At 36.5% G+C, this 19,856-nt stretch overlaps 1 protein-coding gene across 1 annotated transcript in view; it reads right to left on the bottom strand.

Moving 5' to 3' along the window:
* Positions 1-19,856, bottom strand: part of LOC150100219 (telomerase protein component 1-like) — a 1,179,105-nt gene that overhangs the window by 349,597 nt on the left and 809,652 nt on the right. Inside the window, exon 37 of the mRNA XM_090402391.1 lies at positions 12,764-12,856. Coding sequence (XP_090258517.1) covers positions 12,764-12,856 — 93 coding nt within the window. The remainder of the gene's footprint in view (positions 1-12,763; positions 12,857-19,856) is intronic.

Genomic DNA, 19,856 nt, shown 5'->3' with positions numbered 1-19,856 from the left:
ATTCCCATACCTTATGTTAAAGGCATCTCAGAATGTCTTTCTAAAATTATGAAGAAATACAATTTTGCCACTACTTACAAACCCATCAACCAAATTTACAACTTGTTACCTTCTCCTAAGGACAAACTCTCACCTTTGATGTTGCCTAGCGTTTATGAGATTCCATGCTCATGCAAATTATCTTACTTTGGACAGAGGTAGGTCTGTTCAGAAACGCATTTCGGAACATCAAGACCACATTCATCTTTTTAAACCGCAGAAATCTGGCCTCTTTCAGGACAGAATTGAAAATCCAAACCATAGGATCCATTGGGAAAAGTCTAAACTTTTACATAGATCTTTATATAAACATGAACGTTTATACAAGGAGAGTTCTGAAGCCCTACTCCACAGACCAAACTTAAACCACAACGACGTTCTTACTATTCCTAAAGTATGGGAAATTGTCATATAAAATTGTGTTAAATATTTTTTTTTTTTTGTTGTTGTTGTACTACTATAGCATGTTATGCACATTTGATGAGATTCTATTGTAATCATGCACCCTAACTGCTGTATGTTATTCCTATTATTGTTTAAAACTACTGTACTGATGATGTCCTAGGATACTTAGGATGAAATATTTACAATTAAATAATTTTCACTGTGGTTAATACATGTGTTTCTTTTAATTAATAACAGTACAGATGCTAAAAGAGTGTTTAGCTAAACTTGCTGTGAATTTAATGTGGGTGTGAGTCTCAACATAGGAATATTCCACAAGATTGGAAAGCATCATCATCATCATAATCAAATTTCTGACATGTACAGAATATAATAGGACTACATGAAAAACTTACATAACTACTAAATTCCTATCTACAATTTTCCTCCAAATCAATCTATTACCCTCCAACATGACAGGGATGCATCTTGTCCCCTCTTCTTTATAATTGTTTTCCAGTGTCATATTCATGAAACTCTTCATGAATATGACACTGGAAAAGTAGTTGGTGGACTAAGAATTAATAACTCACATTTTGCAGACAATTTCGATCTTCTGGCAGAAAGTGAAGAAGAATTACAAGAGATAACCAGTTGTGTTTTCGGAACATTAAAAAAATATGGATTATACATAAACCTACAAAAATCAAAAACAATAATAACCTCAAAATCAGACATTGAACTCCTAAAGATACAAATTGAGAATGTAAACAAGTTCACTTATCTAGGAAGCACGTTGAGTGAAGATGGTTGCTCAAAAACCAACATTAAATACTGAATTGCTAAGGCAACCATGGCCCTACAGAAGTTAAAACCATTATGGGAGATAAAAGAATAGCAATCATAACCATATTAAGACTAACTGACACCTTGGTGAATTCTATTCTCTTGCATGGTTGTGAGGCCTGGACTTTATTGAGTGAAGATGAGAGGAGACTCCTGTCTTTTGAAATGAAAACTTACAGAAGACTTTTGAGAATTCCCTATACCACTCACAAAACCAATGAAAATGTCCAGAAATTGACTGATTCAATAGATGGGAGAAAAAGGGAAAATATTCTGACAGTCATCAGAAGAAGACGGATGAAATGGTTCAGACATGTGGAGAGGGCTAATGGCATTACAAAGCAAGCACTAGAAGGAATCGTTCCAGAATCAAGGGTTAGGGGCCCAACCTCGATTAAAATGGACTGATAACATTAAAAAATGGGCAAATTCCTCCCTTTCTCAATTGACATCAAGAACAAGAGACCGAGATAATTGGAGTAGGCTAACAAAGAATATTACCTACCAGCCATGAGTGACCCAACGGTCAATTTAGAATTATGGGAGAGAAAGAGAAAAGGCACTTTTTACTGTATCGATTCACCTATATCTTGGTCTTCCTCTGGGTCTTTTTCCTGCCAACCTGGCAGAGAACACTTGTTTTGCTAATCTTTCCTCTCTCATTCTGATTAAGTGATCATACCACCTGAAATCGGCTCTACTAACACATTCCTGTATGCTAATAATGTCAAGTTCTTTCATAATATCCTTGTTTTTAATATGATATTGCCATTGATGCCATCTGTTCATGCTCCTAATCTTTCTCAGGACTATTGTCGTGACGTTGTTTTCTTCATGTTTTGTTCTAATCCACCATCTTGTTACAAGTCACTTTCATAAAAAATAAACAACTAATTGTAAATTGATCACCAATCCAAGGGTAGAGAAATTTCTATTATACTGCGCCACTCTATCCTTAGATTAGTCTATATAAAATAGCAGGATCAATTCATAGTTAGTTAGCAGTCTCCTCATTCATTCTGGCCGAGGTATTTTATTTTCCACTTGGGATTCCCGCAAGATTCGAATTTTTGTGAACGGTGCAGTAAAAAGAATTTCAGGCAAATACAACAGTTAGGTTAACAAATAAAGCATTTAATATAGGTCATACAACACTTACATAAATTTTACTTCTAATTTTAAACATAGAAATAAGTCAAACATTAAGTCAAGTCAATTACATTAGCACAATCTTCCAAGTCTTCACATGCACCTTCTTAGCTTCTGGGTTACAAAGTTTCTACACTTAAATAAATATAATAGAACATCCAATCTAATCAGTTTTCACACATTTCTCAGTCATGCTATAAGTTCAAAATATCACAGGCACTAATAGCTGAAAATATCTTTCAAACAATTCTTATCTCAAACTCTCAATCATGAAGAGTTTCCACAGTTAAAGTTAGGTTAAGCATAGCGTAATTAACACACAATTCTTCAAGTATTGAAATAATACACTATGATAGACCTTACCGGAAATAGTTCCTAGTACATCAATTATGTTGTGAGCAAACTTCTGGAATTTATTTATCTTACTAAAAAAAAAACACATGAACAAGACTTATCCACAATTATACTTAAAGCACTATCAAACGCACTTCAGAATTCTAGACTTCAATTATAGGGTACTTCATCTATCGTCGTTACCACTCATAAATCAATTAAAACGCTGTGAGGTTCCTTTAGGGCAAATCGGAAATAAGCCACAATTCTAGAATAGCCGGGTTCATTCAGAATTCTTCCTTAAACGTCCAGCTACTTATTTTACCTGATTGTAGCATTAATTTCCTTTCTATAATTACTACTGATCTCACTTTCAGCTAACTATAAAATTCGTTTCTTCCTTGCTCACTTATAAAAATTATCCACTTAACTCCTACCCTAAGAACCTTTTATTTACTTCTACTTCTCTAGTTTATCCAATTGCTACTTTTTACTTCCAAAATTCCGTTCCGACTCCCCTTACGTAATTATTTTCTCTTCTTATTCTCTCCTCTACAAACGCTCCCTTCACAGGCGCTCGTTTATTTCCACGCGTCTCTATGACAACCGATAGACGTAAACATTCTCGCGAATGTTACATTAGGTTATATAACTACATTCAGTTATTACATAATGTTAACTTTCATGAAAAGAATAAATAGAATATTTGCATTCCAATAAATGCGTAGTTAAATTACAAATATAAGTTCTTACAATATTGACAAAATAATAAATAAAACAGCTTAATAATATTTAATACAGAATCTATTTACCATTAAAACATTTCTTTGATTAAGCAATTAAATATTTGACATAATTAAGGTAGTTATATGATATCAATTACAATTTATGTTATTTACATCAAATAATATTTACAAATATAGTTCTTGTGACGGAAAGTCATGTTGGATTCTGAATCAAACAACATTTATTCTATTTTCTACATAATTAGATTCCAACACTATCATATAGTCTCCAGTCTTTGGTCAAGTGTTTTATTTTTAACCCAGCTCTCAGATCCATAAGTTAAAATTGGCTTGAGCACTGTCTTGTATACAGCTAGTCTAGTGTTTTGACTAATTTCTCTCTTATTCCATGTAAATTTATTCAGTTGACTTCCTACCATACCAGCTTTGTTGATTCTGTTGTCTATTTCCATATTTAATTTATCATCTTCACTAAAAATCATGCCTAAGTAGCTGAAACGTTTTACTTTTGCTACAGGTTCTTCATTCATAATGCAGTTGATATTTTCAATGCTTCTGCCTATTTTCATTGTCTTCATCATGATATTGCTGATTTTCATACCAAATTTATTACAACAGTTATTTAATTTAGTCAGGGAATCTTGAAGACTTGTACTGGATTTATTTAATCACTTAAAATCACTTAATGATGCTGACACCAAGAATCAGCTACAACTGCTACAGTCTGAGGAGTCACCATGTGGCAGGCATCTAGAGTGGAATATTGGATGAATCTGAACAAGATATGTTCACTGCCTCTTTAATTTTCTGTATCCACCATGGAGTTCTGATTTTTCTATCCTTGCAGATAATCTTAATGCATGCCTCTTTGGCTGAATCAATCAATGTTGTCTTCAGGATTTGCCACTGAACCTCCAAGGTTTGATTCCTGTCATTTTTTCTTGAATAATGTTTGTGTAGTTATCTACAGTTCACATCCGCAAGCTGCTCAACTTTTATTTGCTTTAAAACTGTCTTACATGTTCTTATTTTCAATATGAAATTCAATTTTATCCTGATCAAGACTAAATGGTGATCACTTCCAATTTCAAATCTTCTGTACACTCTAGTGTCCTGCATCAGTGAGAAAACATCACTTATCAACAATAACATAGTCAATGTGACTTTTCTTATTCCTCACTTCTTCTCTCCATGTGCACATTTTTATGTTGGAACATGGTGTTAGTAATAACCAATTCATGTCCTGAGCAGAAATCCAACAGGTATTTGCCATTATTAGTAGCTTTGCTCTTTGGAGTGGAAAGCATGCATGATAATCCCATTGCACGTGAACAGTGCAAGGATTGATGTGTCGAACTACAGTAATCTGACCCCACAAAGAAGGATCAAATAATTGAAGTACAATTACAGTGTGCTACACCAGAAGTTAGTCGTCAGTAGACATGTAACGGATAGTTAAATTTTATTTATTTATTCTTATGAGAAAAGCAGCTACAGGTCAATGTCCAGACTAGAAAGCCAATCCAGGGCTTCATCTGTCACCTCGTGAATGTCCTGGAGGCCACCACCATGAAATTGGTGCCTTGCACAGTCATTCACAATATGAGTGATTATCTGGGCCACAGGGGAACAGTCACAATAAGGGCGATCTGACAGTCTCCATTTATGCAGTAGGTATCCACATCTGCCCTGGTTAGTTCTGATCCTGTAGATAGATAGATAGATAACCAAATCTTCCTAGGAAGGGCAAAGCCAGGCTGTGGGACACAGTGATCTTCAACCAGGAAACCATTTGTTGGAAAATTGTTGGACCAGTGTTCTCTTCACATGACAGGTGTTGATGGTAAGGCAGCTGAAGAGAGTTTGTCCAAGAACCAGAAAGGGTTTCTTGATTTTAGGTGAAGACTAGGTGGATTTATGAGAGTCTGATGCAGGGGCAGTTAAATGAAAAGTCATTGTTTTGAAGGTTTGGTAAATGGTAGATTACTGTATTAACAGAGTCTCACTGGAGGTAATTTTGAAATGCTTGGAAGAGCTTGCATACAGAAATAAATTGGCAGAAAATCTAAACTTTGCAATGAACAACATGGGTTTACAAAGGTTCATGTTTAAGTCACTTGCTCACATTTCATAATGTTATGGTCAAGTTAGATAAGTGGAATGATATGTAATGATACTTTTTTGATTTTGTTAAGCTTTTGACAGGATGCAGTATGAAAAGCTGTTGCACAAGTTGGAGGATGCAGGCTGGATTATGAGTTGTTTACTTGAATAAGAGGATGATTGACTGACATATCATAATATCATATTGGGGATAGGGAGATCTGAAATATTTAAGGTGACCAATGATCTATCTCATCAATCAGTCTTTAGTCTAATGTTATTTATTCCTTACATTAGTGATAATGGGAAGGATTTAGAAAGGAGGCATACAGCCATTTTTATGCTGGAAATGCAAAGATAGGTACGGTAGTCAGGAATGTGAATACACACAGCATGTGGGGGCATGCAATGTTCATCAATCAATGTGGTGATTATGATAATGCTGGAAGAAACTGATCAGGCTAGGGAGCTTAGTACATAGGAAGATGATGTTTAGGGACCACATAGTATGGATTACAAATACAACCCAGAAGATAATTGCAATATTGAAATAAAAACTGATGTAAAGATAAGGATTTTGCCAATTTTTTTTTAACAAGTCCTCGATGCGACATCAAAGGTTTCAAAGATGATGTAGATGCAGTGAACAGGATGCAAAGGAGTGTTAAAGATAATATCACGATGTGAAATGTAAATTATGAGCAGCGAGATGAGAATGCATGGACTGCAGGTATTAGCAAACAAAAGAAAGAGAGGTGATATGACAAAGACCTACAAACTTCTGAAAAGGTCATATAGGATATCAGTAGATGGAAATTTTCATTTTATGCAGGATGAGGAGACATCCATGAAAGCTGAGAATGAATGCAGTCAATAAAAGGAGTGACGGCTAGATTTTTCACTCACAGAGCAGTGCATGATTGGAATGGCTTACCTTGGAAGGTGACGTAATGCAAGTAATATAATGTGAATTCAAGAAAAGTTATGACAGTTGGTGGTGACTTGGCCTCCTTCAGTGAGTCACTGATTCTATTTCTAGCAGTAATAATAATAATAAACTTTGCTATGCCCTTGACCTGGTTATTTTATAAAAGTCTTGGAGTGGGTAGGGTTCCTAAGGAGTGGAAAGAAGGCAAAACAGTACCATTCCACAAGCATAGTTTTAAGATAGAAATCTCAGATTATAGCCCAGTCTGTAATTGCAGTTGCAGACAAGGTGCTGGAGAGATTGGTTAGGAATAGAATACAGGATTGGGTTTATGGACATAGTATTCTTTATGATGGTTAGCAAGGATATGTAAATGGTAGGTCCTGTTTTAGCAATTTACTTACATTTTATGATAAGGTAATGCCTGTGTTCAATAAGGGAGAATCATATACAGTGATATTCTTGGACTCTGCAAAAGCATCTGATAGATTCCCAATAAGTTGGTGTACAAGCTGCAGAGGATGAGAACAAATGTATGAGATGAGAAAAAATATATTGATTAGATGGATCGGAGATTGGCTCTCTGAAAGATACCAGAAAGTTATGTATGATGGAGCAGTTTCTCAAAAAAAAGGAGAGTGACTAGCGGCATGCCCCAGGGTTCTGTTCTTGGGCCCTATTTAACTTGTTTGTAAATGATATATTATGCAAACTGACTGAGGGGGGTCTTCAGTTGTTTGCTGATTATGCAAAGTTGGGAAGAATTATAAGTAGCACTGCTGATGTTAATTCCCTCCTGGAATATTTGAATGGACTTTTGACAAAATGAGTGGGTTGTAGTTTTAATATTAATAAGTGCAAGGTGTTGCATTTTGGAGTGCAGAAATATAAGGCTGTGTACTATATTAACAGTACTGTACTGCAGGAAATGAATGAGATTAGAGATTTGGGAGTGATGGTTGAAGTAAACTGAAGTTTAGAGGGCATATTGCTAGTGTTGTAAAGGCTGCAATCTTATCCCTACACATAAGAAGTATTCTAATGTGTAGGGATAAGGAAGTGGTTGCGCCACTGTATAAACACTAGTCAGACCACACTTGGACTACTGTGCTCAAATATGGTCACCTGTTTTTCAAGTGTGATGCAGAGACATTGAAGAGGGTCCAGAGGCAAGTGACTAAGACAATATCAGGACTTTGGACTGCTGGCTGTGGATGGAGGTTGAAAAAATGTGGATCGTAGAGTCTCGTGGATAGGAGGAAAAGATGTTATATGATAAAGACATTTAAGTTAGTGAGAGCATTTTACCAGAATCAATCCAGATGAGATTATAAAATGAGGAGAAGGCAAGAGGGGAAAAACCAGAGGTTATCCCTGGATGTTATATAAAAGTGTGGTGAAGAGAAGCGTGAGGAGTAGATTTTTTACATGGAGAACTGTCAGTGAATGGAACTCTTTACCAGAATATGTTGCTAATATTAATTCAAGGGGTGTTAAGGATTTTAAGATTTGGTATGATAAATAAGTTGTCAGTAGAATGAACCTACCACAATTAGTTTGCTGACTTCATGGAGGGTGCAATAATAATAATAATAATAAACAAAAAGGATAATGGCCATAAATGTGAGAACCAAAAATTTCAGAAAAGGAACTGTGGAGAGAATGACTTTGAACAAGCAACATAGATGATTAGCTGTTGGGGTGGATAGATTTATGTTATATGAAATGAAGAATCAAGTTAAAAAATATCTTCTATTGCTTTTGCTTTACAAATATCAGTTTATGATTGAAACTGAATTACAAACAGGTTTTCAATGAATCAGAATAATTTACCTAATTTATATCATGAAGGAATCAGTATTAGAAAGCTACTAGGTTTCATAAAATTAAAAAAAAAAAAGTAAGAGTAATACTTGAGCATATGTAATAATAATTAGTAATAAGCATTAAGTTGCTGGCTTGGTTGTGTACGTGGTTAGTGTATATATTCTCTAACCAACAGGCTGTGGGTTCAAATCCTGTGCTGGGCAGGGATCATTGTGATTGTCTTTTGATGAATTTTGTCACCTTGTGTGAGGCCACAACTCCACTTATCGGAAACCTGAAATGGCTAAAATTTCTGTTAGTCTTGAAAAACCTTGCTCCATAGAACTATGTAAAAATAAATAAAAATACCAAAATACTGTATGTTGTGTGTGTAAATTAGCCCACCCATACTATGAATTTACTATCATTTTACACATATCTTTCATGGGCAGGAGCCATATTAAAAATATACTTAAGTGTAATCTTTAAAGGTACCTCTTGCATGACTATAAACAATAAATTACACAAAAACCACAGTAATTAACTTGAATGAAATGAAAGTACACATATTTTGTACTGAATATAATAGTACATGATCAGTGCACAGAAACAAGCGAATCAAAGAAACGGGAATACAAGGTAAACACTGCAGTCAGTGGCTAACCAATTAAAAACTGTTGCCTGCCATGCGTGACTAAAAAAGATTTAGCATCTAATATTCAGTCTATTTTAGATCTCAGCTACTCTGGATGACGAATTACTGGATATCATTCTATATGTTTCTAAACAATCTTTAGTCCGTTCTCATGAAAGACATTCCTGCAGACTGATGCAAAAATATGAATCATTATACTGTAAGCAAAATATTATTTCTGAAAACACTCCTACTAATAAATGGATTGCAAATATTTCTAGTTGCCCATTATCTGATGCTGAAACTAATGTATTGGCTAAAGGCCATGATTTCGCTGTGGTACCTAAATGCATCCCATAGTAATCACTGGACTTTTTAGTGAAGATGCTAATAAACTATGCTTTGAAGTTGCTGCTTCACTTTTTAAAAGCAAATTACCTCCATGTAATTTATCTAGTGCTGAAATCTGTGCACTGCTTTCATTAAGACAAAAGAGCAATATATCTATTTCGAAATCAGATACAGGAAAAGTTGCAGTTGTAATGGATAAGGCCGCCTATGAGAGGAAGATAGACTGCCTTTTACAGGATACCTCCACCTATCAAGAAATTAGTTTTAACCCTACAAAAATACAAATTAAAGAATTAAATAAGCTGCTAGATGAAATTGTTAGTTGGGATCAAAATACTTTGGACAAATTGTGCACTCATTTTGGAAGAACTCGTCATTTATATAGCCTCACAAAAATTCATAAAGAAAGTTATCCAGTAAGACCCATTGTGAATTGTATTGACTCTCCCACCTATAGAATTGTTAAATTTCTGTCACGTTTATTAAATGCCCATACTGGACAATCCAGATCATTCATCAAGAATTCCACACATCTTCTTGAGAAAATCAAGGATATTCAAATACAAGAGTCAGATTTGTTAGTCAGCTTTGACATTGTTTCCCTCTTTAACAACATTCCATTATCTCTTAATTTACTACATGATGATTACCTTCCTGATATTGCAAAGATTTTTTGAGTTTGTTATAGAATCAGGATATTTCAGCTGAAAAAACAGATCTATAGACAAGTTAAAGACACTGCCATGGGTACCCTTCTATTTCCATCTTTGGCAAACCATTTTTTGAACCATCTGGAAGATACCTTGTTCTCATCCATTCATCCCCAACCCTGTCATTGGTTTCGTTATGTTGATGTCTTTGCTGTCTGGCCTCATTCTGAAAATGAACTTACTTTCCTACAACAGATCAATAGCTTTCTCCCATGCATTCAATTCACCATGGAAAAAGAAAATGCAGGTAGTTTACCATTCTTGGACATCTTTCTTATGCGCACAGCCTTCAGTAATTTATCAACCAGTGTTTATCGAAAACCTACCTTTACTGGCAGATACATTCATCAAAAGTCTGCTCATCACACCTCTCAAAAAATTGATATTATCAAGTCTTTAATTAATAGAGCACATAATGTGTGCTTCTCTCCCTCAAGCTTACAACAACAACAACTTTTCACTATCATAGCATTAATGGAATTTAATGGTTATAACCCTAATCAAATCCAGCAGATCATTGATTCCTATGTTCCAACACCTCAGGATTCTTCAACAGATCTCAGGGTTCCAATCCCTTATATTTCTGGCATCTCTGAACCAACTGGTAGAATTTTGAAGAAGTATCAGCTCATTTTCACACATTTTTCTATCAACAAAATTTCTCATCTGTTGCCACCTGCAAAAGACAAACTGTCACCTCCATCCATTATTAGCTGGCATTTACCAGATACCTTGTAAATGTAATCAAACATACTTTGAGCAGACAGATCATTCTGTGGGGAAAAAAAAATTAATGAATATCAGTATTATATCGAATACATGAAACCTCAAGTCTGGTCTGGAACAACATAGTATTGACACAGTATCCAGGAGGATGAAGCTCATCTTCTCCATAGAAGCAGGTTTAAATACGAACACCTTTCCAAAGAAGCCCTTTTACAAATCTGAATTGGAATGATTGTCTCTCTCTCTCTCTTGATTTAGAGAAAGATGTTGGAAGTTTTATTCACTTGGTTAGACTATAATAAATTTAGTTTAATTCTTTATCCAAGTGTAAGCAAACAAGTTTGCATCTGAAATATCTTCAGACTAAGGCAACTCGTGGTAAAGATGGACCAAGCTCTCATCACTCCTCGTCTTAGTATCTCACATAATGAAAATCACATCTCCTTGCATTATACATGTTATACATTAGGGGAAGGGCCACTACCCAGAGGTGGTGATACCAAGGTGGAAGCAATGGAGAAGTCATATTTACATGTAAGAGTTGCCAAAAGGTGTCTCACCATATTATTAAATTACTCTGGATTTAGAGAAAGATGTTGGAAGTTTTTTCTGCAAGGAGATGTGGTTTGCATTATGGGAGATACTAAGACAAGGAGTGATGAGAGCTTGGTCTACCTTTACGACGAGTTGCTTCAGTCCTGAAGATACTTCAGGTGCAAACTTGTTTACTTACACTTGGATAAAGGATTAAACTAAATTTATTATAGTCTAACCAAGTGAAAAAAACTTCCAACATCTTTCTCTAAATTCAGAGTAATTTAATAATAAGGTGAGATATCTTTTGGCAACTCGTATAGGTAAATATGACTTCTTCATTGCTTCCACCTTGGTATCACCACCTCTGGGTCTGGCACCCACTGACAAGACCTCAACACAGGTTGAAACCGGCTAGAAGCTTGGGTGATGAATGACAATGCTGTAGCCTATGAAGTTTTAACTGAGGCTTGGCTGTTGCTATCACCCAGGTCCTGGGTGGGTTAACGAATGGCAATGCTGTAGCCCATGAAGTTAACTGAGGCACGGCTGTTGATGTTACCCCTCTGATGAGATATGAGCAAATGAGCAGCTCTGCTTGATGGTGGGGTGAGCCTGCCACCATGTAGAGCTAACCAGTTCTGAAGTTCTTCTCAGTGACAGGGTGAGCCTGTTACTGAGGGGAACAATGCTGAGTTTTTGGAGTTTGGGTAGTGACCCTTCTCTTAATTCATAGCATTACACATGTCTGCAAGGAGGTGTGCTTTGCATTATAGGAGATGCTAAGGAGTGATGAGAGCTAGGTCCACCTTTACCACGAGTTGCCTCAGTCCTGAAGATACTTCAGGTGCAAACTTATTTGCTTACACTTGGATAAATTATTAAACTAAACTTATTATTCCCCCCCCCAAAAAAGTTTGAGATATTCTTATTTTATGTAACCAACAAAAACAGTTTATAATAATATTATTTGTTAATATTAATTTCTAGTACATGGCAACAGTTTCTAACTGGCAAACCACTGACTGCTGTATGTACCTTGTATTCCCATTTCCTTGATTTGATTGTTTCTACAAAATTAAGATGAAAATTATTTATGTTTTCAGTACGAAATATCTCTGCTTTCATTTCATTAAAGTTAATTACTGTGGTTATCATGTAATTTATTGTTTATATTATTTATATACTTAGGTGACAGATAATTTTTATCACCCTTTATGTGATACCACCCACTGTACTGTGGGCCTGAAGTGATTTAAGAGTTCTCTGTTTGGACTCTAGCACAAGGATCATAAATGACTCATGATACTAAAGTGGGCCATAGTAAAATTCAAATTTATATCTGGAAAACAAACAAACAAACAACATAGTAGATAAGCACATTCATTGTAATTTTCATGCATATCTGCAAAAGTAAAATGATTTACATGAATCATAAATTAAAATAATAATAATAATAATAAAAAAAACTCACTTTAAGAGTCCAGTCACTGCTTGCAGTTACAAGATTATCACCAAAAAATGCTAAATCATTAACTGGTAAAGTGTGACCAACAATCCTATAAATCTATTAAAAAAAAGGAGAACATTAATAAACTATTATGATTAGATTATTACTGTTGTTATTATTTTAGTGTGAATTCCCAGAACCATAACGGTGGTGCTGTGAATATTTCATTTCATGATTTGCTGTGATAATTATTCCCACAAATAATCACTATGCCTATCATACAGCATCTTAATCTCATTCACCAGTTGCATTAATACCAATCTTATGAAAAATAGTTACTTTTCATTCTCTTGCACTCTTTGTTTTCTTCTCTCTCTCTAGGAATGATCACTTATGTATTAATTTTGAGTTATTCTTATCATTTTTTATTTAATATTACCTTCCTATCCACAAATATTAATACATTATTTTTTAATATACCTGTATCATGATTATTATTGGTGTCTTTCCATCAAATCCAAACTGTGAACAATCCTACAGTCTCTCTATGTTATCATACCTCTAATATACCTATCATGCCTGTCTATAAATTATTTACTGACAACACAGTTTGTAAAGTGCAAGAAGTTTGAGTTTGGCAAGTGCAAGAAGAATGATTGTTATTGGAGATTTTAACTATAGTAGTATAAATTGGGGAGAAGATGCATGTAGCAATAAGGGAATGGAATTTCTAGAATTTTTGAGGGACAAATGTCTTAGGCAACATGTAATAGAGGGAACAAGAGGTTCAAGAGTTTTGGATTTGGTTATACCATCAGAAGAGTCGATAATAACTGAGATGACATCTCTCCCACCAGTTGGAGAGAGTGACCATATGGTTTTGACTTGGAAAATGAATAGACATGCAGGAGTATCAAAGAGATGGGAACGTACGCAGAATTATAAGGCAGGTGATTATAATAGTCTAAGACGTCAACTTGGGGAAGTTTCATGGAGGGAGGAATTGGAAGGCCGGGACACATTAGAGCTTGGAAAATTCTGAAAGAATATTTGTTAGCAGCAATGGCAAGTTGTATACCACGAGCGAACAAGAGGACACAATTTGGAGTAAAGTGGATGACAAACAATATTAAACAGGAATTGCATGCGAAAAAGAGGCTATGGAAGATATATAAGGAGACAGGTGAAGAGAAGATGCATGAAGAGTATAAGACACAGGCCAGAAGAGTGACTAGTATGGTAAGGAAGACGAAACTGGAATGAGGAGATTGACCCTAAGATCCAGAGAAAATGCTAGGGAATTTTTTAGATATGTGGCCAGTAGAAGGAGAAATGAGTGTGGAATAAAAATGGGAATAGAGTGACTGATGCAGAAGACATAGTGGAATTATTCAATGAACACTTTATTGGAGTATTTCATCCTGGAGGAGGCAGTTTTAATGCTAGAGGGATAGGGCAGGTTCGAGGTTTAGAGGTACAGGAGGAGAGTGTGTTTCAAATACTCGGTACTCTGAATGTCAGTAAAGTTGTGAGACTGGATGGTATTTCACCATGAGTTTTGAGAGAATAGGGAACTGGGAGTGAAAAACTTTCATTGAAAAGCATTTGACCTGGCTTTGCAATGAAAGTCTGGCTACGGGAAAAGTGCCCATGGAATGGAAGGAAGATAAGATAGTGCCATTGCATAAGGCCATGTAGCAGACCGGAAGTGTCTAATTATAGGCCAGTTTGTGTGTCACGAGTAATTAGTAAGATCTTGGAGAAAGTAGTGAGGGACCGTGTGCAGCATTGGGCAGATGAGGGTAATGTTATCTGTGAGAGTCAACAAGGATTTGTGAAGGAGCACTCTTGTTTTAGCAATATGCTAGCCTTTTATGATAAAGTTACAAGAGCATTAGATGAGGGAAAGGCATATACTGCCATTTTCTTAGACTTCACGAGGGCATTTGACTGGATGCCACATGATAACCTGATATTCAAGTTGCAGCACATGGGTCTGGATGCCGGATTGGTCAACTGAATTCAGAATTGGCTGTCCGATAGGTATCAGAGAGTTATGTATGGTGGGACAGTTTCAAGGAAGCAGAGGGTTACAAGTGGGGTGCCACAGGGCTCAGTACTGGGACCTATATTGTTTAACCTTTATATCAATGACATTGTCAGTGGATTGCAAGGGGATATTCAGTTGTTTGCAGATGATGCGAAGCTGGGAAGGGTTATTAGTAATAGTGCAGATGTGGCAGCCCTGCAAGAGGATATGAATAAGCTAGATAGATGGGCAAACGAATGGGGAGGGTGTCGGTTTAATGCAGCAAAATGTAAGGTCTTGAGGTTTGGGAAACATCGATGGGACATTGCATACTCTATGGGAGGAGTTATACTGGAGGAAGTAGGGGAGACAAGAGATCTGGGGTTGATGATTGATAGAAACCTGAAGTTTAGGGGACATATTGCAAAGGTGGTGAAGGTAACACAGAGGATTGCTGCTATTATGAGAAGGACGCTGATCTGCAGAGATAAAACAGTTATCATTCCATTGTATAAGACCCTGATCAGACCACACTTGGATTATTGTTCTCAGATTTGGTCCCCAGGATTTGAAGGGGATAAATTAACTGTGGAAAGGGTACAAAGGTGGATAACAAAGATGGTTTCAGGACTGTGCAATGATAGTTATGAGGATCGGCTGAGGGAATGTGGACTGCAGAGTTTGGTCGATAGAAGAAGGAGAGGTGATATGATTGAGACTTTTAAACTGTTGAGAGGTGGTTACAGGGTTGACACTAGGGAGTTCTTTCGCTTGGTTGAACAGCAGGAAGGAGTGATGACAAGAGGCCATCCCTAGAAGTTACGAAAGGAAACTGCGAGCAAGAGGTTGAGGAGTGGTTTCTTTGCATGGAGAGTGGTTGAACCATGGAATGCATTGCCTGATGGAGTGGTGAGAGTGAGAACGGTCAATGAGTTTAAAGAATGGTATGATAGACTGTGTGTTTCTTAGAGGGGGGGGGACCCACCCCTCGATAAGTCTAGATTGACTTTTGTGTTTCTTAGGAAGGACCTCCCACGATGAGTCTTTTGACTCCATGAAGGCCTGAATAATAATAATAAAAATAAACACTCAGCCACCACCTCTGACAAATCTAGTCCACTCATTCATCAGCTCCTAGTAAAAAAACCCAGTCCTTTACATCCTTGCAAGAATCTCCTTTTCTATCATCATATTCCTGCTTTTCTACTTATTAACCACTTGTTATCAATCTCATGTGCAATGTAATACAGTGATTATAATCATTTCATCCAAAAGTACCTAACCATACACACTGAACTGGCAACCATTATACTTGTAGAAAGTATTACTGCTGGGTTATAATTGACACGAAATTATATCCTTACTTTAATCCTTTACACAAGTATAAACAAGGAAAAAAAAAGTTTCAATATAAGTTATTAGGATATTTATTTCAAATTTAGAGGCAGCCTTGCCTAGTTTGATAATAGTTAAATTTTTTAGAGTTTAAAATATTTTTAGGATATTATATAGTGGTCAGCATATATGCAATCCAGCCAAAAAAAGAAGAAAAAAAAAGCTGCGGGTTCAAATCCCACCATGGGCATGGATGTTTGTGACTGTCTGTGAAAACACTAGTGATGGTGTAGATCAGGGCTGTCCAGCCTTAGGGAAATCGAGGGCTGCATTACAATGTGTATCTAGTAATTTGGTGAGCAGCAGTGACACAATCTCGATAGGTGAACAAACGAACAACACTAATTGCACAATAATCACGCACTCACGTTCTCCGTTGATGCCCAGGGCATGCGCATTGGAACAAAACAGTGTAAGAACGCTTCTTTGACACATCTAATATTTGAAAAACACGTGCGTATATAGTGATGTAAAAAGATCAAATAAAATTACCAAACATCGAGATAATTGATAGTGATAGAATTAAAATATCTAATATGAATTAGATTCAAATTGTTATTTTTTTTTTTTTCACTCATGAAAATCAAAATGCATAGGCAGACTACACAATATCGTACTGCAAGCCGCATCCGGCCTGTGCTTTGGACAGCCCTGGTATAGATGATGAAGGTAGTTGCAGTTGGCAGAGTGGTGGAGATGGAAAGTTGTAGAGTAGGTGCCCTCCCTTGGTGAGTCTTGGACTCCCTGGAGGTGTTATGTAATTAATAATAATAATATATCTATATTCATTGTGCTGTGTGTCTCAATATTCAAGCTGCCATATAGTTTGCTGATATGTTATTGCCCAGCCAGCCTGCCAACATTTAAGGACTATTTCATACAGTATCCTACAAGATTTGTAGCATGTTTGCATCTCAGCGGTTGAAAATATGGCAAGAGATGGGGTAGTGAGTGTTTGTATGAAATGTCAACAATGGGAAGAGCTGGGCAATGTCAAAATAAGCATCTCTAGTTTCAATAGCAGTGGTCTATCAGAAACAAATGAATGCCCAGCAGAGATATAAGCAGAGTGATCAAGGGAAGAAGATGTGATGTGGCGATGGATGTAATGTTACAAAGTATAGAAGACTTTGGAGGATGCTATTATATGTAGGTGTAGGTGCATGCAGATTGAGAATGGGATGCTTGGAGAGAGAGAGAGAGATGGAATGTATGAAAAATAGGTTGAGAGGAATGAAAGGAGAGATTTGAAGATCTGGAAAGCTAATGACATGATGCAAAAAGTAGGAGAGAGAGAGAGAGAGTTATGTGAATGGTGAAAGGAGAGAGAAAATGGAAGAAACAGGTAAAGAGAGATGATGATGCAGGAGCAAGGGATTAGGAAATTAGAGGAAGGCAGGTAAGTGATAAAACAAGGAGTGTTAGGGGAGAAATGCAGGTAAGCAAAGAATAAATGGATCAATGAGAAGTGTAATGTATGAAGATTCAATGATTCATGGCATGTAAAGTAGAATCCAGACAGATGTGACTATGGCAATTAAGTGAGGTGAAATGGAGATGAAATGATAGTGATGGTGGTTATGAATGACTTGGAGAGGTAGTGTGAAATATCTGAAGCAAGATATCCGAGGTTAACGTTAAAGGTGTAACAGATGAGTGTGAGAGGGAAGACAGTGAGCATATTACTCAGATATGATAATGGAAAGTTGAGGAGGCAGCAATGATGAATGAAATGATAGCAAGAATGTGTTAAAAGAAAGGAGTGGATTATGAGGATGCCTGAAGTGCATTTCCTGATAGAAGCAAACTGTATTTAAGAGATAGGCTGCATTTGAACACAGAAGGAATGAAGGCACCTAGAAAAACTATTGTTTTCTGGGCAAGTGAGAATACTAGGGCAGGGAAATTAGAGTTGCCAGTGAGGATGGGCTCTTGTAGGTGTTTTGAATATTGAGTATCAGTATTGACCCACCTACCTACCCACATTTCCAACTACATTGACCTAAATTTTCAATGAAAGTCTGGTTATAGGAATGGTGTCTAGCAAGTAAAATGAGCATAAGATAATGTCATGGCATAAGGGTGGTGGTAGCATACAGGTATCAAACTATAGACTAGTATGTATTCCTTGGTAAGATTTTAGAGAAATTAGAGATCACGTAGAGCATTTGGCACATGAGGCAATGTTATCTGTGAGGGTCTGCATGGATTTGTTAAGAGGCATTCTTGTTTCAGTAATCTGCTTGCCTTTTATAATGAAGTTTAAAAGAGCTGTTGAGGAGGGTGTGTTCTACTCTCTCTTTTTTTTTTTTTGTTTTTTTTTTAATACAAGGGCATTTGACAGGATGTCACATGATAAACTATATAATTATGGCATATTACTTTATATAGTAGGTAAGTGAACTGGAATGGAGATGGGGGAATGCCTGACAGCCATCAGAGCATTGTGTAGGACAGAGCAGTGTCAAGGAAGCAGGTCTTCTGTTGAAAGTGTTTCCACTTGGTTATACTATAAATTAAAGATACCAAAAAATTATATACTTGGTTTAATCCTTTATCAAAGTGTAATCAAACCGGTTTGCACCTGAACTGTTTTAAGGACTGGGGCAACTAGTGGTAAAGGTGTATGACTTCACAATACTTCTGCATTACTTCAACCTTGATATCACCTCTGGGCTGGCTCACACTGATTAGAACTCAATAAAGGTCAAAACCAGTCTGGGTAGTGACCCTTCCCATAATGCATAACATTATATCCATAAAGATATGTGCTTTGCATTATGGGAAGGGTCACTACCCAGACTGGACTGATTAGACTTTTATTGAGGTCTAATCAGTGAAAGCCAGCCCAGAGGTGATACCAAGATTGAAGTAATGCAGAAGTTATATTTTTACATACAAGTTGCCAAAAGCTGTCACACCTTATTATTAAAATACTCTGGATTAGAGATTGTTGTTGAAAGTGTTTCCACTAGTTTCCAAGAACTATCTCTAATCCAGAGTATTTTAATAATAAGGTGTGACACCTTTTGGCAACTCATATGTAAAAATATGACTTCTGCATTACTTCAACCTTGGTATCACCTCTGGGTCTTGCTCCCACTGAAGAGAACTCAATGAGCATCAAAACTGGCTGGTGGTTTGATTTCAGAAGAGTAGAGTTTTTGCTCCCTTAAAGTTTTTGCCTTAGGGAACTTTTGAGCATCCAGGGATTTGGATCCATTGGGGTGGCCTGTATTAGGGCTTCCTTGGCTGACGATTTTCCTGGAATATGAGTGGTTCTGCTTGGTGGTAGAGGACCTGTCACTGAGCAGAGCCACTGCTGAGTTAAATGATCACTCAGGTCGCTCATTCTTGGGTGATCTGAGTGATCGCATGAGTTTTTGGAGAGGTAACCCTGCACTTAAACAGAGAAAACCAGTCTGGGTAGTGAGCCTTCCCATAATGCATAGCATTATACATACCCATAAGGTTTATATGTGCTTTGCATTATGGAATACTAAGGAAAGTGGTGTGAAGTCATACACCTTTACAGCGAGTTGCCCCATTCCTGAAAATAGTTCAGGCGCAAACTTGTTTGCTTACACTTGGATAAAGGATTAAACCAAGTATATAATTTCTTGGTATCTTTAATTTATTGAAGCATTTTTTCATATCAGAAAAAACCGATATTAGATGCTCGTGTTTTAGGCA

Source organism: Typopeltis vanoorti, chromosome 13, assembly GCF_054136105.1.
Source record: "Typopeltis vanoorti isolate ZY-2024b chromosome 13, IOZ_Tvanoo_1.0, whole genome shotgun sequence".
Taxonomy (NCBI): Eukaryota; Metazoa; Arthropoda; class Arachnida; order Uropygi; family Thelyphonidae; genus Typopeltis; species Typopeltis vanoorti.
The sequence above is the reverse complement of the archived record's forward strand: the minus strand, read 5'-3'. Positions and strand labels throughout refer to the sequence as shown.